We start from the raw sequence: 15,497 nt of genomic DNA, 5'->3' as shown, positions 1-15,497 counted from the left end.
GTTAGTACTTGACAATCTCTCCTGAATGATATTACGATGTATTTGAATATTCTCACTCATTTATTGCTTGTACACACATTGTAAAGCGTCAATATTTTCTAACCTTGTATTTAATTCTTATTTCTGTTTCTAGGTTTGTTTTTTAACATCTGCCACTTAGGGCTAAAGAGGAAAAATTGCCTCTTGGCTAACTGACATATTTACAGAAATAGTTTTATTAATGTACACTGTCCTTTATCAAATACACCATTCATTATCAAGTAATCTGCCAATTTCCAAAATCAATTTACTATCACAGAAGTCAAAAGCAACATTCACATTTAAGGGGCAACTTTCTTTTATTGTTGCTTTAAATTACCCTAAAAATTAACTAAATTAAATCAAACTAAGTAATTGTTAGCAATTCATTTGGGTAGAAATATTACTTAATTAACTAATTGTTTTTGTTCTATTAAGGAATATTATCAGATATAATATTTATGAGCTGATAACTTGTTTGATGTGTATCAGCTTCCACTTTATAATAATAAGAATCTGCAGCCCAGATCCGGCTACTTTAGTCTGTAGGTGCATATGATTGTGTGTGCAGACGTGTAAACATGTGGGTACCTTTGTGTGTAACACTCTGTGTAGTCTGTGTGGGTCTTCCCAGTATTCCTGATTGTTTATTCTCTTCACCTGTTCTGGTTTCAGACTCCTCCCCCCTCCTGTGTCTTCCTCCTGTGTGATTGCAAAGCCCCGCCCTCATTGTTTCCACCTGTGCCTCGTTGCCTGTCTTCCCCTGTGTGTTTAGTCTGTCCCCTTGTGGCAGGATTATCTTCTTTGTTGCACATGTATGTACTTCGTGTTCGAGCTGCAGTTTTCTAGTCTTTGTTTCCCGCATAAGTCTGTATCTTTGTTTGTGACTTTGTTTAGTAAAATACCTTTTTGATGTTGCCCTCTGCCTGCCCCTTCTGTTCCTGAGTCTCTGCCTCTCACACCCTGGTGTGACAAAATGTGCCAATGCATTAAGGTAAAGCTGTTCCGGACATACATCCTCTCCTTCAGGGCACAACCTGTTAAAGTGATTCAAGGACACCAAAATAACCACACAACCAAGGTTATCATGATCCCACAGGTCCAACAGTTCAAGACTTATTTTTACTATTTCACTAACTTCCTCAAAAGTCTTGATTCCCTGTTTTTTTTATGCTCTTAATCTCTCAAAGGACAAATGCTTTCAGTCAAATACTTTTATCTATCCTTGTCCAGAATCCTGTAAGTGGTTTCTGTCTCCATCATAATCCTCCAAAATGACAACAGACCATTTCCATTATGGGCCTCCACGAAGTACCGAGTCTCCACAGTCAGTCAAGTGTTGAGGGATTTGCCCGGGGTGAAGAAGAATTAGAGCGCTAATGTAGGGAGCGGTGGAGATCGACCCACTCTGTTTCCTCTATGCTGTACACTTCTCTCCCTCCTTCCTACGGTCCTTCATTCCTTTGTTGGACTTAATGGGAGAAGTACTCTATGGGACAAGGAAGATTAAAGAAAAAAATATATATAAAGAGGGAAAGTGAGCTTGGACGAGTGTGCTGAGAGTACTGAGCGTGGCATTGAGAAAACTAAAAAAGATGGAGGTGTTTGAACGAGCTGATTGGTATTCTGCTTTAGTGCCAGCAGACGCAGCCAGAGGCACACAAGAGAGCGGGACAGAACGACAGGAGACAGATTGAACTGATAACATTGTCTCCTTCCTCTGTCGTGGGTCTGATAAAGAGGACTCGACCAAGCAAGACAAACACCGACGACAATGGAAAGGCTAGTCTGCACACAGCGACTCAGTGCGTATTGACACATGGGGCCTCTGGGTGACTCAGTGCTTTTCTGCAGCCACAGGAGAGTCTCCATGCCAAGCCCGCAGACCTGAGGGAATCCTTGTCCAGGCTACCAATAAAAGTGATGTCAGCGGTAGCATTTCGTCAGGCTCATGGAAGTCTTCGCGATACTCATTTCTCTATTTTTCTCTTCCATCTACGTCCAACCATGTTCCTTCTCAGTCTACTTAAAAGTTATGTAAGATTACCAATGGCAAGATTGTTTCAGTTAATCTGGATTTTAGCAGTGGCTCCACAGAGAAAAGTGCTATACGTTTTGAGAAAGGGCTGATTTCACAAATTTTCTAGATGGTTTGTGACACAGAACCAGCATTGGAAACTGTTAGCGTTGAAATAAAGTACGGCTGAAAAGAATGCCATTTGGATCGGGAAGAAAAAAAAAGTTTTTGACTTGATGCCAGAAGTAAATAAAGTAAAGGTGAAACAGATCTAGTAGACAAAGAGATATTTCACTCAATAAATGAGCATCTAATATGCCGGTGCAATTATTAGAATAGGATGCTTGAGGAAGAGGTAAAGTCATTAGTTTTCATCCTCTGTGGACCCTGAATGTATGTACATTAGTTTATGGCAATCCATCAAATATAAGTTTCTGTGGGAACCAAACTGATGGAGCCAATGACCAACTAGCATTGCCTTCCCCTTTATAGAGTCATGTTAAAGTATAAAACCTTTCCTTTTCCAACTGACAAATATGAGGATTTGATGCACTTCTCTTTTATATTGTAATACATTTAATGTATGTATTTATGTGGGTCACTCAGCTCTTGTTGTAATGTAAAATGTCTTGCATTTTCTCAATAAACAATACAAAATTGACAACTTATCTGATTGTAAAAATAACTGTTCTGATGATCATACAACAAAAATGGAGGCAAGCAGCTTGGTCGCTTGAATTCTCAGACCTATTTCTATATTATAATTCAGCATGTCAGGAACCTTTCAGTTTCATGACCTCACATGACATCCGGTCTCTTGTGATGGAAGAGAGGGTTAATTAAATGGGTTAACTAGGGAATGATTTAATACCCGTCTAATCCTATACATCCCCTAACAGCGCAGAGGTGACAGAGAGCGATCGTCTGACCTCGATTCTGTGTCGTGCAGCCATTACAAGTGCATGTTTGGGTGTGCGCGTGCTCATGCATGCCAGTGAGTATGTGCACTGTAATTGTAACGAGGGAGGGGTATAGGCAGGAACTTCAGAGGATCAAGCTCGTCTTTGCTCTACATCGTTGCTGGATGATATAATGGCCTCTGGTCATCTAGATGGGAGGCTTCTCTTGCAGAGATGATAGGCATGCACAAAGACTGGAGCTAAACGCAAATCACATTGTCTAGACACAATAAAGGCAGAATGACGGAAGGCCAGTGATGCTTTGAAGTACCGATTTGTGACACAAAAACGAATCATGTAGACAATAACAATACATATAGGCAGCAGAAGACACAGGCATAGTTAAAAATTCCCACAACGAAGATCTTCGGGCTGCAAAAACTGAAGTTTTCCTCGAGAGGACAGGCTGCTTTTTCTGCTATCCTTTCAGAGTTTGCAGCGCACACAGCTAAAGTGGACGACTAATCAATACAGCAGCCTGCAGGCAGCGGAGTCCTGTTCCCTCTTTCCCTCTTCTGTATTTCACTGCAGCAAAAAGGAGCTTTCTGAAAAACATAATCTATGTTGGGCTGTGGGGGCCTGTCTCCTTAGAGGGAACAGCTTCACTAAATCCTGGTCTTTTTACATGTGAAGGTCATGAGATTACGAGAAACAGGGACAAAAGAAAATAACCAGGGTCAGAATAAAATAACGGGATATTCTTTTTGTGTAAATCATCTTTTAATGCGGCGACCAGACCCAACGGTCTCTCTCCCTCCCCGGTACTCTATCAAGTCACCCATAAAAACCTGAAACAACAACGAGACCACACTGGCGGTCTAAAGTCTCTCACCACGAGCCACTCTATCCTGCCGCCCCGCCCTCTCTGGTCTCAATCACAACATCCGCAGTCAAACCCCCTCTCCTGCTACACACACCACACACAGACACAGGAGAGAGAAAAAAAACAACAAAATGAAAGGAGGAGCCATCCACACATGCAGGAAAAGTGGTCCTGTGGTGTGACTCAACTACAAAGACAGATGACCTTCCCTTCAGGTCCTGACAAAACACACACATCAACCACCCCCAGAACAAAAACAGCATAGGCCACACACAAGGGCAGACAGGTCCTTATCTCCATGCTCAACTGCATCCCTGAGCCTGTTGCTGACGTCACAGGTCAACGCCACCAAAGCTGCTCCTCACAGGATGAACAATACCATCATGTCTTAATGGCGATGCTTAATTAGCTTAACAGACAACATTCTTGAGCGTGCTGAACACAGTGTTGTTGAACCTGATTTGGCTTGTTTTCCCACAGCTGACTGGCATCCAGCAGACAGCCCAGTGTCTGCGCTATTAAACGCTCTGTAAGTGAGGGATTCAGAAGCTGTTCTGTAGGATTCACTTTGAGGAACACGGAATCTGTCAGATGCGTTTTCCCAACACGCACTGACTCCCACAATGCCCGCTGCAGTACGCACAATAATGCGCAGCTTAGCTCACAGAGACATAAATCAATGCATAATTCCCACTTCCCTCCAGGGAGGGATCATAGGGGAGGATGGGAGGGAGGGAGGGATGGAGGGAGCGCCACAGGAGTTGAGGAGGGGGATGGTGGGCTCATGGTGTAGGGCACAAAACCGAAAGAAAGGAGTAACGCCATCTCATGGGATATTGATCCTGCCCCTCCGTCCGTGTTGACTGCCCTCCCTCGAACCCAATGTAATGTAAACGAGGAGCAAGCTGGAGGAGAAGGAGAAGCAGAGGGGAGAGAATACTGTAAAGTACCCTTCCTCCTCCCTTCAGGACAGATTGATTTACAACCGCAGCTGCTCTCTTTTTCGCAATTGTTGACCGTGAATTGGAGGGGCATGCTTCTTTTTTTTTTAAAGTGAATAAGTGCTAAGAGGTATTCAAAATGTGCTAATGCCTTTATACAATGTTGATTCACCACTTCGAACAATACAAAAAAATCGGCGACCAAAGAGTCTTCAAAAGAAACAGCAGCGGTCAACAGTTGGACATTAAACAGGAAATGTAGCTTCTTACGCTGTTCCTTGCTTTATGAGACACAGACGGTTTGACAACCAGTGTGACTGACAGGTCCTTCACCAGGTTTCAATATTCACTCTGAAGGAGAACAAGTCAAACAGCTTCACAACATCATCACTCGTGCCGATGATCGAGCAGTCGCAGGATATTAACTTGACTTGTGCTGATATTTACTGTAGAGAGACTCCCAGAGGGAATGGACTGACAGCAAATCAGTCATCAACAGGACAATGAAAGCGTGTTGTTGCTCTTTGTGAATGTGACAGCTGACCCTTGAGAATAATACACTTTCATAACATACTTTGCAATGTGACAGTTTGCCTGCAAAGACTAGTTGCAGTGTCGTCTGGTTCCAATTGTGAAAAAAAAAAATCTTTACAACCCAAATGTATGAAAATGGCTAAAAAACACATTGTATTCGGTTTGTTGTGTAAGTGACTGCAGATAGTTTGACTCTCTGGAGTTTCAAGATAAACTATTTGGCTGTTGGCTTCAGCTTAAAATTTAGTGTAGAGAAATTAGCGAGTTTTTTTTTCCGAAAATGCCACATTAGTCCTTTTAAATAAAGACATTGGCAATACGATAAGATTGTTGATAAGATAATAAGATAATTTCCCATCAGAAGTATATATTTCTACCTGTGTGAAGAGATTGCCCATAAACAGACTGTAACAAAATGCTCACATTGATACTAAAGTACTCAACTGGAGAACAATCAAAATGAAAAACAATTTCAGAAAACAGTTAATGCCTGCTTCTTAATGTGCATCCCAGTCAGCAGTTTTCTGATTCTGTGTGTTTTTTTGCGATGTCCATGATCACAAATAATCATGGCAGAGCATGTTTACTGTAGTTCATGCTGATCTGATGAATCATGACTGAATCATCCTTCAGGTATGTGAAGAGTCTGATGTAGATTTCTTTTGGCATCTTTCTCAGCCCAAAAGCCTTGAGAACAGATCTGACCTGTGAACTGCCTGTTCTCAACTCATCCCAAATGTCAATTCTTCTATACTTGCCATCTGAAAGAGCTGAAAAGATGAGTTATGACAGCAGCGGATATGACTAACTTCTTTTTCACACTCCTCTCTTCAGACCTATGGGTTGCAGAGATGTTCTTCTTTGTACGGGAGATTCAAAAGACTTATTAATTAGAGACTGAGATAGATTAGAGCCAGACACTAAAGACTCAAATGATTTAATAGAACAAAATAAGTAATCCTGACATAACGTGACTTAATGGAGACGAGGCTGCTTTTCCAGTGCTCTCCATCTTTGACAATTTCCAGCCTCGTTGACAGCGTGATGAAGACATCACTGTGAAAGTCAACACACAGCTCTTCCCTCCTCCTTCAGCCTTTTACTGGGTCCTATCTGAGGTTGATCTGCCCAGAGACAGCACTATCATGCCAGAACCACGGGGTAAGGCGGTCTCCGTCACTGCTGAGGCCGCTATCCAGAGCCATAGGCAGAGTGATACAAGGAAGGAGCGAGCGAGAGAGAGAGAGGAAGGGATGGAGGCCGAGTGAACAAGCTTGGTGAAGGGAAAATATATGTGAGGCGAGAAAACACTACAGAGCTAGAAAACGCTTCAGGTTTTAGAATCAAAACGCCGCGCAAATAGTAAGAGAAATGGTACACTTGAACTTCACATGTGACATGGTTAAGATCCACAGAAATACATCTCAAATGAAGGAAATATGAGTTTGCTTTTTTCCTCCTCATTTCATTTAAATTCAGGAGAAAAAGAAAGAGGCCACGGGACATTTAAAAACACAAACATCTTTGTGGATATTTTCGAAAATTATTTGCGAGACAATTTGCAGAAATGAATCTGTGTTGGTTTTGGACTGCTGGTGGAACATAACAAGCTATTTGAAAAAGTCACCTTAAGTTGTGGGAAATTGTGAGAGGGAAAAATCTCCGGTAGGTCAATTAAAAATTTAAATAATTCCCCTATTCAGGGATCTTAAGACCACTCAGTCGCAGAAGCAATTCCAATTTCCATTTGCAGTTTTTTTTTTTATACCTTTCTTTAATGCACCTCTCCCAGCACGGCGGGACTAGATGTGATGTTATTGTCGTGGCAGGTTTGCACTCTGCCATTCGGTCTCACATTCGCAAACGTACGGCAGGCAGACAGTCGTGTTTTTCTGTGGAAGTAATACCACCTCGGGAAAATGTCCCCTCTCTCAGGCAAGAGCAAGGACAGAGAGAGACGGACAGACGGAGAGACGGGCAGATGGGGAAGCAGAGAATGCAGATGTGAACGGATGACAGATCACTGCAACGAGCGCTGCGGCTGTAATGGCAATGACTATGACAATTAAAGTTTTACTACGCAGGATTTTAAAAGGACTTTTAGGAAGCGGCTCAAAGCACCATGTTGTATGTGAAGCGACTCGACGAACCTCACGTAGAAAATCCAGCAGCTGGTAAAGTACGGCAGGCACATCAACCTTTTCCCTGTGATTGGCCTGCAGTCCTAAAGTTTAGAAGACATACGAGGCTATGAAACCCTCGTTAAAGTCTAAATATTTTTTTCCTGTCGCTTCGTTATGAATGTGAAATATTTACTTCACATACTTACAATATGAATATGAAATACTTCATTTTCACTTTCTTTCTGCTCCCTTTCCCACACAGCCAACATGTTGGATCTCTCTGCCTCTCTCTCCTCTCTGTCTCATCCGATTCCTCGTGTTATCCACCACATCACCCATCCTCCATAATAATCCATAAGTGCGAGATATCAGCTGGACAGTGCTCTCCTGCCGGCTTTACGAGGTTGTCTCTTTGTCTTAACACGCTGCTGTGAGCCCATAAGATCATTCTGGTCCCAAATGAAATGCTCAGCTTCAAGCGGCTGAAGAAAAGGGCAGGAAGAAAAGGAAGAAAGTGGAAGATGTAAATAGAAAACCACGCGTGCAAAATGTCACATGCAAACAACCATAAGCTGAGCATCTGACTGTATCATGTTTTTCATATATTTGCAGAAATATAAAAGTTTTAATTGATTAGGAAGAGAATTGAACGGAAGGGAAAAGGGTAAATGAAGGCAGATACTCATCCATCCATTAGACAACACAAAATGTCAAACACCACGCTCAGAATAGTTTGGTTGTATGAATATATGTTCTTGAGATGTTAATGCACAGGAAAGACAAAAAAAATAAGTTCTGCAACAAACATTTCATTCATTAATATGTGTTAATGATTGGACATTGAAAGCTAACAACTATAGACGTCTGAAACAGGACAAGGGCCCCGACTATGTTTTTATTTATTTAGTCAAGAGACAAAAAGGTTTCATCGACAACTACGAAATGTAGGGGGGTAGAAGTACTGTGTAGCGCCATAAAATGGAGAAAAGAAAATCAAATAAAGTATCTCCAAACTGTATTTAAGTACACCATCAGATAGGTCTATCCAATACAAACAACACTAAAACACACACCCCATCGCCACTGACATACTTCCTTTGTTCCTTTTTTTGTTTTGTTTCTAACATGTAAATCACACATGGTTAAAACACTTGCTTAGGAGAAAAGAAAAGTATGCTTTCTTAAGCACCTTCCTTGTGACTGAGCTTTTATTTTTTATTTTTTTTACCAAACTGCCTGATGTACACATGATTAGAGATGACAGTGTAAATAATGATGAGGATGAAAGTTGATTAAAGTTGGCAGCAGAGAGCAAATGTCCTCTCTCTCCCTCTCTCTCTCTCACACACACACACACACACACACACACACACACACACACACACACACACACACATTAAAATGTAGCCTTCAGCCCCCTCTTCTCTTGGACTTTTGTCTCTCGCATCACTAAAAGCGACCTTGAGCTCTGAGCCCCGTCAGCATCCGCCTCTTGTTACGATGCATGTATGCATTAATAATGACTGAGTGTATTAACACGACCAGTAAGAAGGCCGAATATTCACACAGCACTTTTCCTGCAACGTGAACTTCTGAAGTGGCTGACCCCCGGCCTTCAAACTTCAACAGCACGGCGTTTTGGGAAAGCAGTAAACGCGTGTGATCCAAAAACCTCCATCACAGGAAGTCTCAGTGTCCTCACATCTTCTCACACTTTACAATTCCTGACATTTAAATCAGTGGACGACTGAGCCACCGCACAAACTGTAGGGGACTTGCTCTGAAGATCCAATTACTGAGGGATTTCTGGGATGGAGAAGGAGGGGGGGGGGGGCACCCAAAAGGCTCTGAATCCCAGCAGAGTTGCCTGAAAGTAATGACTGTTGCTATGCACACGCAGGAAAGGAATCTTGGAACAAGCACACACAATGTGTGGGAGGTCCTGAGCTCGCACTACAGATATGTGCTGTTTGTCTCATGGATGCACTGCACAAAAACAGCACACATTATTCCGTTGATGATGATAACTTATTCATACAGGGTGACACCAATGGCATTGTGGGAATGGATGGCCACTGTTTCAGACGCCGATCAAAGGCATTTTCAACGACATCTTATGTATCGAACCATCTCATTTGGCCGGTTCCCAGATGTGGGAACATTAACGCATTCAACAAGACGCCACTCACGTTAACGCCCGCTGAGGCGATGCAGCTCCTCTCACACCTGTCCGCAGTGCGCTTGCCCCGCCACAGTGTCCACACACAAAAAGAAGAAGAAGGAGCAACCGAAACCTCTTCTCTTACCTCCTGCAATTGCTCCAACTCCTTCCTGAGAGTGTCTTGGTCGAGCTCCAGGTCTGCGTACCGCTGCTTCAGCGCCTGGTTCTCCTCCAGGACGACCAGCCCGCACTCCGCAGCCCGGATCTTCTCCCGGTTCGCCTCGGCCAGTTCCTGGGCGAGCCGCTCCAACTCGGCCCGGTACTGATCCATCGATCCCCCGCACACTCCATCGGCGGCCATCGCCCCTCTCTCTCTCTCTCTCTCTCTCTCTCTCTCTCTCTCTCTCTCTCTCTCTCTCTCTCTCTGTGTGTGTGTGTCACCCCCAAGTCTCTCCACCGCTTAAGACAGAGACACGGAGGCGGGCGGAGGCTGAGAGATGCTGAATATCCGCCCCCCCTCCTCTCCTGAGAGTCAGTGGGGAACTCAACAATAACATAAAAATGATATTCGTCCCTATACTATCATCAATATCCCCTCGCCGCGGGTACATGTCATTAAAAACGCGCGTAAGATAAGAAGAACCGGCGACATCCAATCCGGTCAGTGTACTGTCTTCAGTGTGACACTCGGCAAAGTACAGAGCAGTATTTTTTGCTTATTCATGGGAGAAAGTGCGCCACCTATCATCTGCTGCGAGACATGACATTCGCTTCTTTTTATAGTACCTGCATGTGCAAGCAGATGGCTCTTGCTCTCAGTCGTCACACACACACGGCATGCACGTCATGGCTGAAACCATGGCATTGGGAAACAATGTTTTGAATAATCATTTCTAAATTGGACCTTGTTTTTCACTTTGCATGTTCAGTTTTGGATATCAGTTTTATGGCGAAATATATTCGATGTCAACATTCGTTTTCATACTTGGAATGACTGATATTGCATTAATTAAGTATAACTTCAACTAAGTAAACCCTTAAATGTATTACTGAGAAATAACTGCCTTGTATATATTACAACAAGATAATAAGCAAACAGTTCATTAAATATAACAACAGATAATGAAACTTCAATGAAAAGCTGAAATAGTGAATTTTTAAAAGTTTGCTTCCCTGATCTCCTCCACCTGGTCATTCCACAACTGAGTTGTCTTTAGTTTTCAGGCTTGACTGAGAAATGACCCGTAGTGACCCACCACAGGATGTCTGGTTGCATTCAGGCTCTTGAGTTTCAGGTAATTCCATTGAAGTCAGTGTAACTGATTTATTTTACTTCTCCTTAATATTGAAATATCTGTTGGTTAAAGGTATCTGATATGTTATGTTTTGCTCTTGAATAAAGACAACGACAGTGAATGTATGGTCGACCTTTTCCATCTTGATGATTGTTACTGGAACTATCCAAGCAAGTTGTGATATCTTGTTTTTTTTCCAGATAAATGTCACATTTATCGCGGTTCTCTAGTGCTCGTAGACGCTGGTTAGTCATCGCAGAAGCATAACAATGTCCGCTTTAACCCTGCAGTCTGCAGGTGAACAGCCGAACATGTGCAACAATAAAAGAAGATATGACCGGGGAGAAAAGAGGCTTGTGAAACTTAATCAGTTATGGTACTGCCAAGTGAGTTATGGCATTGATAGTGAAGGCGATGCTGCGTTATCGTTCCTATAATTGATGATTATTTGAGGGACAACCTGTGTAACACTTCTCAGAAAGAAGAGGGCATGAGTGTGTCATCGTTGGAGTCTTTTCACAGAACATTATCACTGTCACAAGAAGCAGGTTGAGTCGGTGTGTGACATTATAACGGGAGAGGTTACGAAAAACATCAAATGAAGATGAATATAGATATCAATATACAGTTTTTTGTATACTTTTTTTCTCATTGAAGTCACAATTATTTACACATATTTACAGCATCACACGGTGACTATTATACCTTCAGCCGATGTTTCCCCTTTGATCCTTTTCTACAAGTTCTCTAATTCCCGGCGGCTGACCCGCCAGTGACTCGGATTTAGAGCCCAAATTAAGATAAGGACAGGTCGTCAGAAAGTCAAACAGATGAACAGTTTATGGCGGCGCTGTATCTTATCTCTGACAAGGAAGTGTGGTGTCATGACAAAATTGAAAACGCTCTCCCGCACAATAACACAGCTCCAAGCAGCAGCACCCTCCAACCTCGACTTAACCCGCATCAGCACAGACTTTTCACAAAATCCTTTAATATACAGAAAGCCAGCTGCTTTCAGTCGGCACGCAGGATGCTCATTTTGAAAGTCGGCTTTATTGTTTAACGGGAAAAAAAGTTCAGTTGTCAACACTTTATTTCATGTTCTCGACACAGCGTATGCGTTGTGAGTTGAACACGTATGCTGTAGAGCAGTGGGTCTCAAATGGGGCTCCCAGTATCACTAGGCGTACCTGAAGGCACCTCAGGGTGTACTTGAGATTTCAAAAATCTATATAAGAAATTAGCAAAAATTAAAAAATCCCTAAAAAAATTGTTTTTTAATAAATATTCAATAACATAAGCGTACATTATTGAATACATTGTACATTAAATCTATCACTTTTTAATACAGCGCTGTGTATTACATTGGTTTTTTTTAACCCAAAATGCTTTGCGCTGGTTCGGGGGTACCTGGCTATAAAAAAATCATGACGGTGTGATCCACCACCGTGGCGTCGTCATTTGTAAGAATACCAAAGTCACTATCTATCTGTCTCCAGCGGGTCAAAATACAGAGTCCTGTGATCTGGGAAAAGCGCGCTGGTCAGCAGGCCGGGTGTCGACGTCGCTCTGGGGAACAGCCTCGATTGAAGGGGTTTGGGTAAGCAGCATGGCAGCCAGCCCGTCGCCTGCAGCTGGGCCTTCTGTAAGAGCTGTGAGAGCACAAGCGGGTGAGACGTTACAACAACAGAGGGATCACTGATGTTTCCCTCTTTGGATGAGACTCATGCTTTTGTTAATCAGCATTTTAGTGAAAAGATTGACGTTGTGTTTCCTTGCACTTTTCTTGAGTTTGCGTATGAACATGTACACTGGCCTTCTCTGCTGTCTGATATCGTTTACACAAATACATGCATGACGGGATGCTGTGTCATTGACGGATATGTATTCCACATATTCCAAGAACACATTCACTTGAACCAGAACCAGAACATGACAAAACAATCCAACAAAACTGTGGCACTAAAACATTGCACACAGCTGCAGAGGGAACTGAAGCTCTAGCGTAAATTCAGATAGGAAGACAATGTCTTCTTAACTTCTCAGACTACTACTGAGTTCTGCTAGCAGCTAGCTAGCTTTCTGTTGACACAGAAGTCACGCTGGCCCACTGACCAATCACAGCGCATGTTAATGGTCACGCTGGCCCATTGACCCATCATACGTCCAGAGCTTGCATGCAGGCAAATATAATTGTAATACATGTAGTGTATTTGTGGAAAACAATTCTATTATAAAGTAGCTATAACTTTGTGATTCTGTTTAGGCCAGCAGAGAAGGCTTAGCAGGCCCTGACGGCCCACCACTGACACACACTGTACGTACCTCCTTCTTAAATGTGTTTTGATATTGTTAAAATTCTCGGCTCTTTTTTTAAATTTGAACAGCACTTTGAACTGCATTAAATGTATGAACTACGCTCCATTGGACTATAACGGAGATGGTTGTATGGAGCGTTTGAATACATTATTCTCATGCCGCTTGTCACTATTTACATAAACCAACAGTCGTGCTTACCTCGTAATAAAGCAGATGATGACTGGCTGGCTGCATGGGCTGCCTGCTCATCAGTTCTAAATCCTTCAGCGTTTCCGACTTCCTCCATTTGGCTCTGCGGTTCTGGAACCAAATCTGAAGCGGAAATAATAAATGTGAAACACATTTAATATCACACCTTAGCATGCAGATGTAGCAGAGTAAAGACAGACCTGCAGTCTTTTCTTATCACTTTCCTCTGAGAACAAATCATCATCAGTGACTAATCAATGTGTTGGTAAACACTTTTATCCTGTTATGTGTCATTTTTTTGTCAGCCTTACGTAAGCAGCTGACCAAAGACCTTGTTCCATTGATAACTATTTAGTAGAAACAGCCTATTGTTTCAGAACATTCACTGGATTGTTAGTTGGACTTATTGACTCTTACAAAATACTCAATACCTGTGATCACTGGTTGTTTATTTGACCAACCTTTATAACAAGATGAACAACATGATAATACTAGTTTGACATGAAAAAGCTGAATTGCTATTCTACAAATTTGAACCTCAGCAATATAATTTCACTTTATTGAATATTGCCTTGCATTAATATCTTATATTTGAAAAAAAAAAAAAACAATCATTAATGTAATATGTACTACTGCTTTGATGAGTATTTGTAAAATCCTCATATACATGTGCTCGCTCATTTCTAAGGACTGAGAAATACCATAAAAAAAACGAACAAATACACTCAAGTGATTTATCCCTGGCGATGAAGTGCACATGTGCTACCTGTATGCGGGCCTCGGTGAGCTGCAGGCGAGAGGCTAGCTGGTCTCTGCTGTTGACGTCGGGGTAGTGCGTGTGCTGGAAGACTTCCTCCAGCTCCTGCACCTGGAAGGGTGTGAAAGTGACCCTCGTTTGCCTCTTTTTCCTCTGACCTGGAAACAAATGATCGTCCGTGACATCTTCCTCATCAGCGTCGTTGAAGCATTTAATCAAGTTTCCTTTTCCTTCTATTTCAAAAATCATAATACTCACTCGTGCAGTCTGCGGTCGACTTTGGAGACTCTTCAAGTTGTCCGATTTGTGGCGTTTCTATTGGCAGAAAGAAAAATGTACATTTTCTTCTGTAATCATATTTTAATGGTGACAAAGATGAAGCAACTCCTTTGGGGGAGATTACACATAAAAGAGCAGTACAACACATACCTGCACAGGAGAGCTGGTTAGATATTCTGCTGTTCTCCTTGATAACAGACCAGTCACGGTGAACTCGTTTCTCTCTTCTGACACATGTGGGCCTCCTCAGAATTTCTTCAATCGAATGGGATAATTTTTTGCGTGGCTGCGGTTCCATTTCTAGATCCACGCAGGGTTCTTTCTCCACATCTCCTCTATTCCACATTTCCGGCAGTTTATCCCCGGCCATCAGCACCTTTGTCATCAAGGGTGGATCTGTAGCGCAGACTCACCATTCACCAGTATTCAAGAGCTCAAAATATCCTCTTATGACCACATCGTAGGTTAAGACTTCTCCTCCTCCTCCTCCTCCTCTCTGGAATCGTTGTCGCACTCTCTTTCTGTAAAGGTGAGGACAGTTAGGTTGTCAGCCTGTGTTTGACCTGCATCACATGGTCATTAACTGGGAGGAGTGTTCATGCAATGGCATACCTTCAGGGTTTTTTGTTCCCTTCTAGTGTCTATTAAGAACTCATTGTAAAAATGTAAGAGAAATCCTTGATAATATTATCTGCCCTTATCTCTCTTTCTCTCTCTCTCACTCACTCACACACACACACACACACACACACACACACACACGCACACACGCACACACGCACACTATAACTTAATTGTTGAATTCACGCTGAGCATCATTCTCACTCGGTGGGAAAAGCTGCAGACACATCTGTGTGAACCTGGAGTTTGATTCACAAACATTCAGCCGTGAAACATATTTAAACTCTTGCTTCTCTTTCTTATCGCCAGATTTATTGGAAGCCTACTCCTTATCACCTTGGCCTCAACATGCCCTCTCACACTTTAGTTCACCTTTCAGACACACTGGGAACATGCCAGTCAGTGACTCCTTGTGGCGTGTGGGGGACACTGTCTCCATCTAGTGGTGTTGGCTCGTCAGT

General features: G+C 42.6%; 2 protein-coding genes across 5 annotated transcripts in view; both read right to left on the bottom strand.

Annotated features, from left to right (window-relative positions):
* Positions 1-10,255, bottom strand: part of bicd1a (bicaudal D homolog 1a) — a 28,767-nt gene extending 18,512 nt beyond the window's left edge. For all 4 annotated transcript variants that reach the window (XM_068602630.1, XM_068602633.1, XM_068602632.1 and 1 more), the window contains exon 1: positions 9,722-10,255. In XM_068602630.1, the coding sequence (XP_068458731.1) occupies positions 9,722-9,937 (216 nt within the window). In that variant the 5' untranslated portion in view covers positions 9,938-10,255. The remainder of the gene's footprint in view (positions 1-9,721) is intronic.
* Positions 10,256-12,352: 2,097 nt separating this feature from the next.
* Positions 12,353-15,475, bottom strand: LOC137803761 (ALX homeobox protein 1-like). The gene is made up of 4 exons (XM_068602481.1): positions 15,409-15,475; positions 14,146-14,294; positions 13,389-13,502; positions 12,353-12,523 (listed from the first exon to the last, which is right to left on the bottom strand). Exons 1-4 carry the CDS (start codon positions 15,473-15,475, stop codon positions 12,353-12,355), a joined length of 501 nt encoding a protein of 166 aa, XP_068458582.1.
* Between the last annotated feature and the right edge of the window lie 22 nt (positions 15,476-15,497).

The sequence above is a fragment of the Clinocottus analis genome, unplaced genomic scaffold (genome assembly GCF_023055335.1).
Source record: "Clinocottus analis isolate CAN_PGR_092001 unplaced genomic scaffold, fCliAna1.0.p SCAF_6, whole genome shotgun sequence".
Taxonomy (NCBI): Eukaryota; Metazoa; Chordata; class Actinopteri; order Perciformes; family Cottidae; genus Clinocottus; species Clinocottus analis.
The sequence above is the reverse complement of the archived record's forward strand: the minus strand, read 5'-3'. Positions and strand labels throughout refer to the sequence as shown.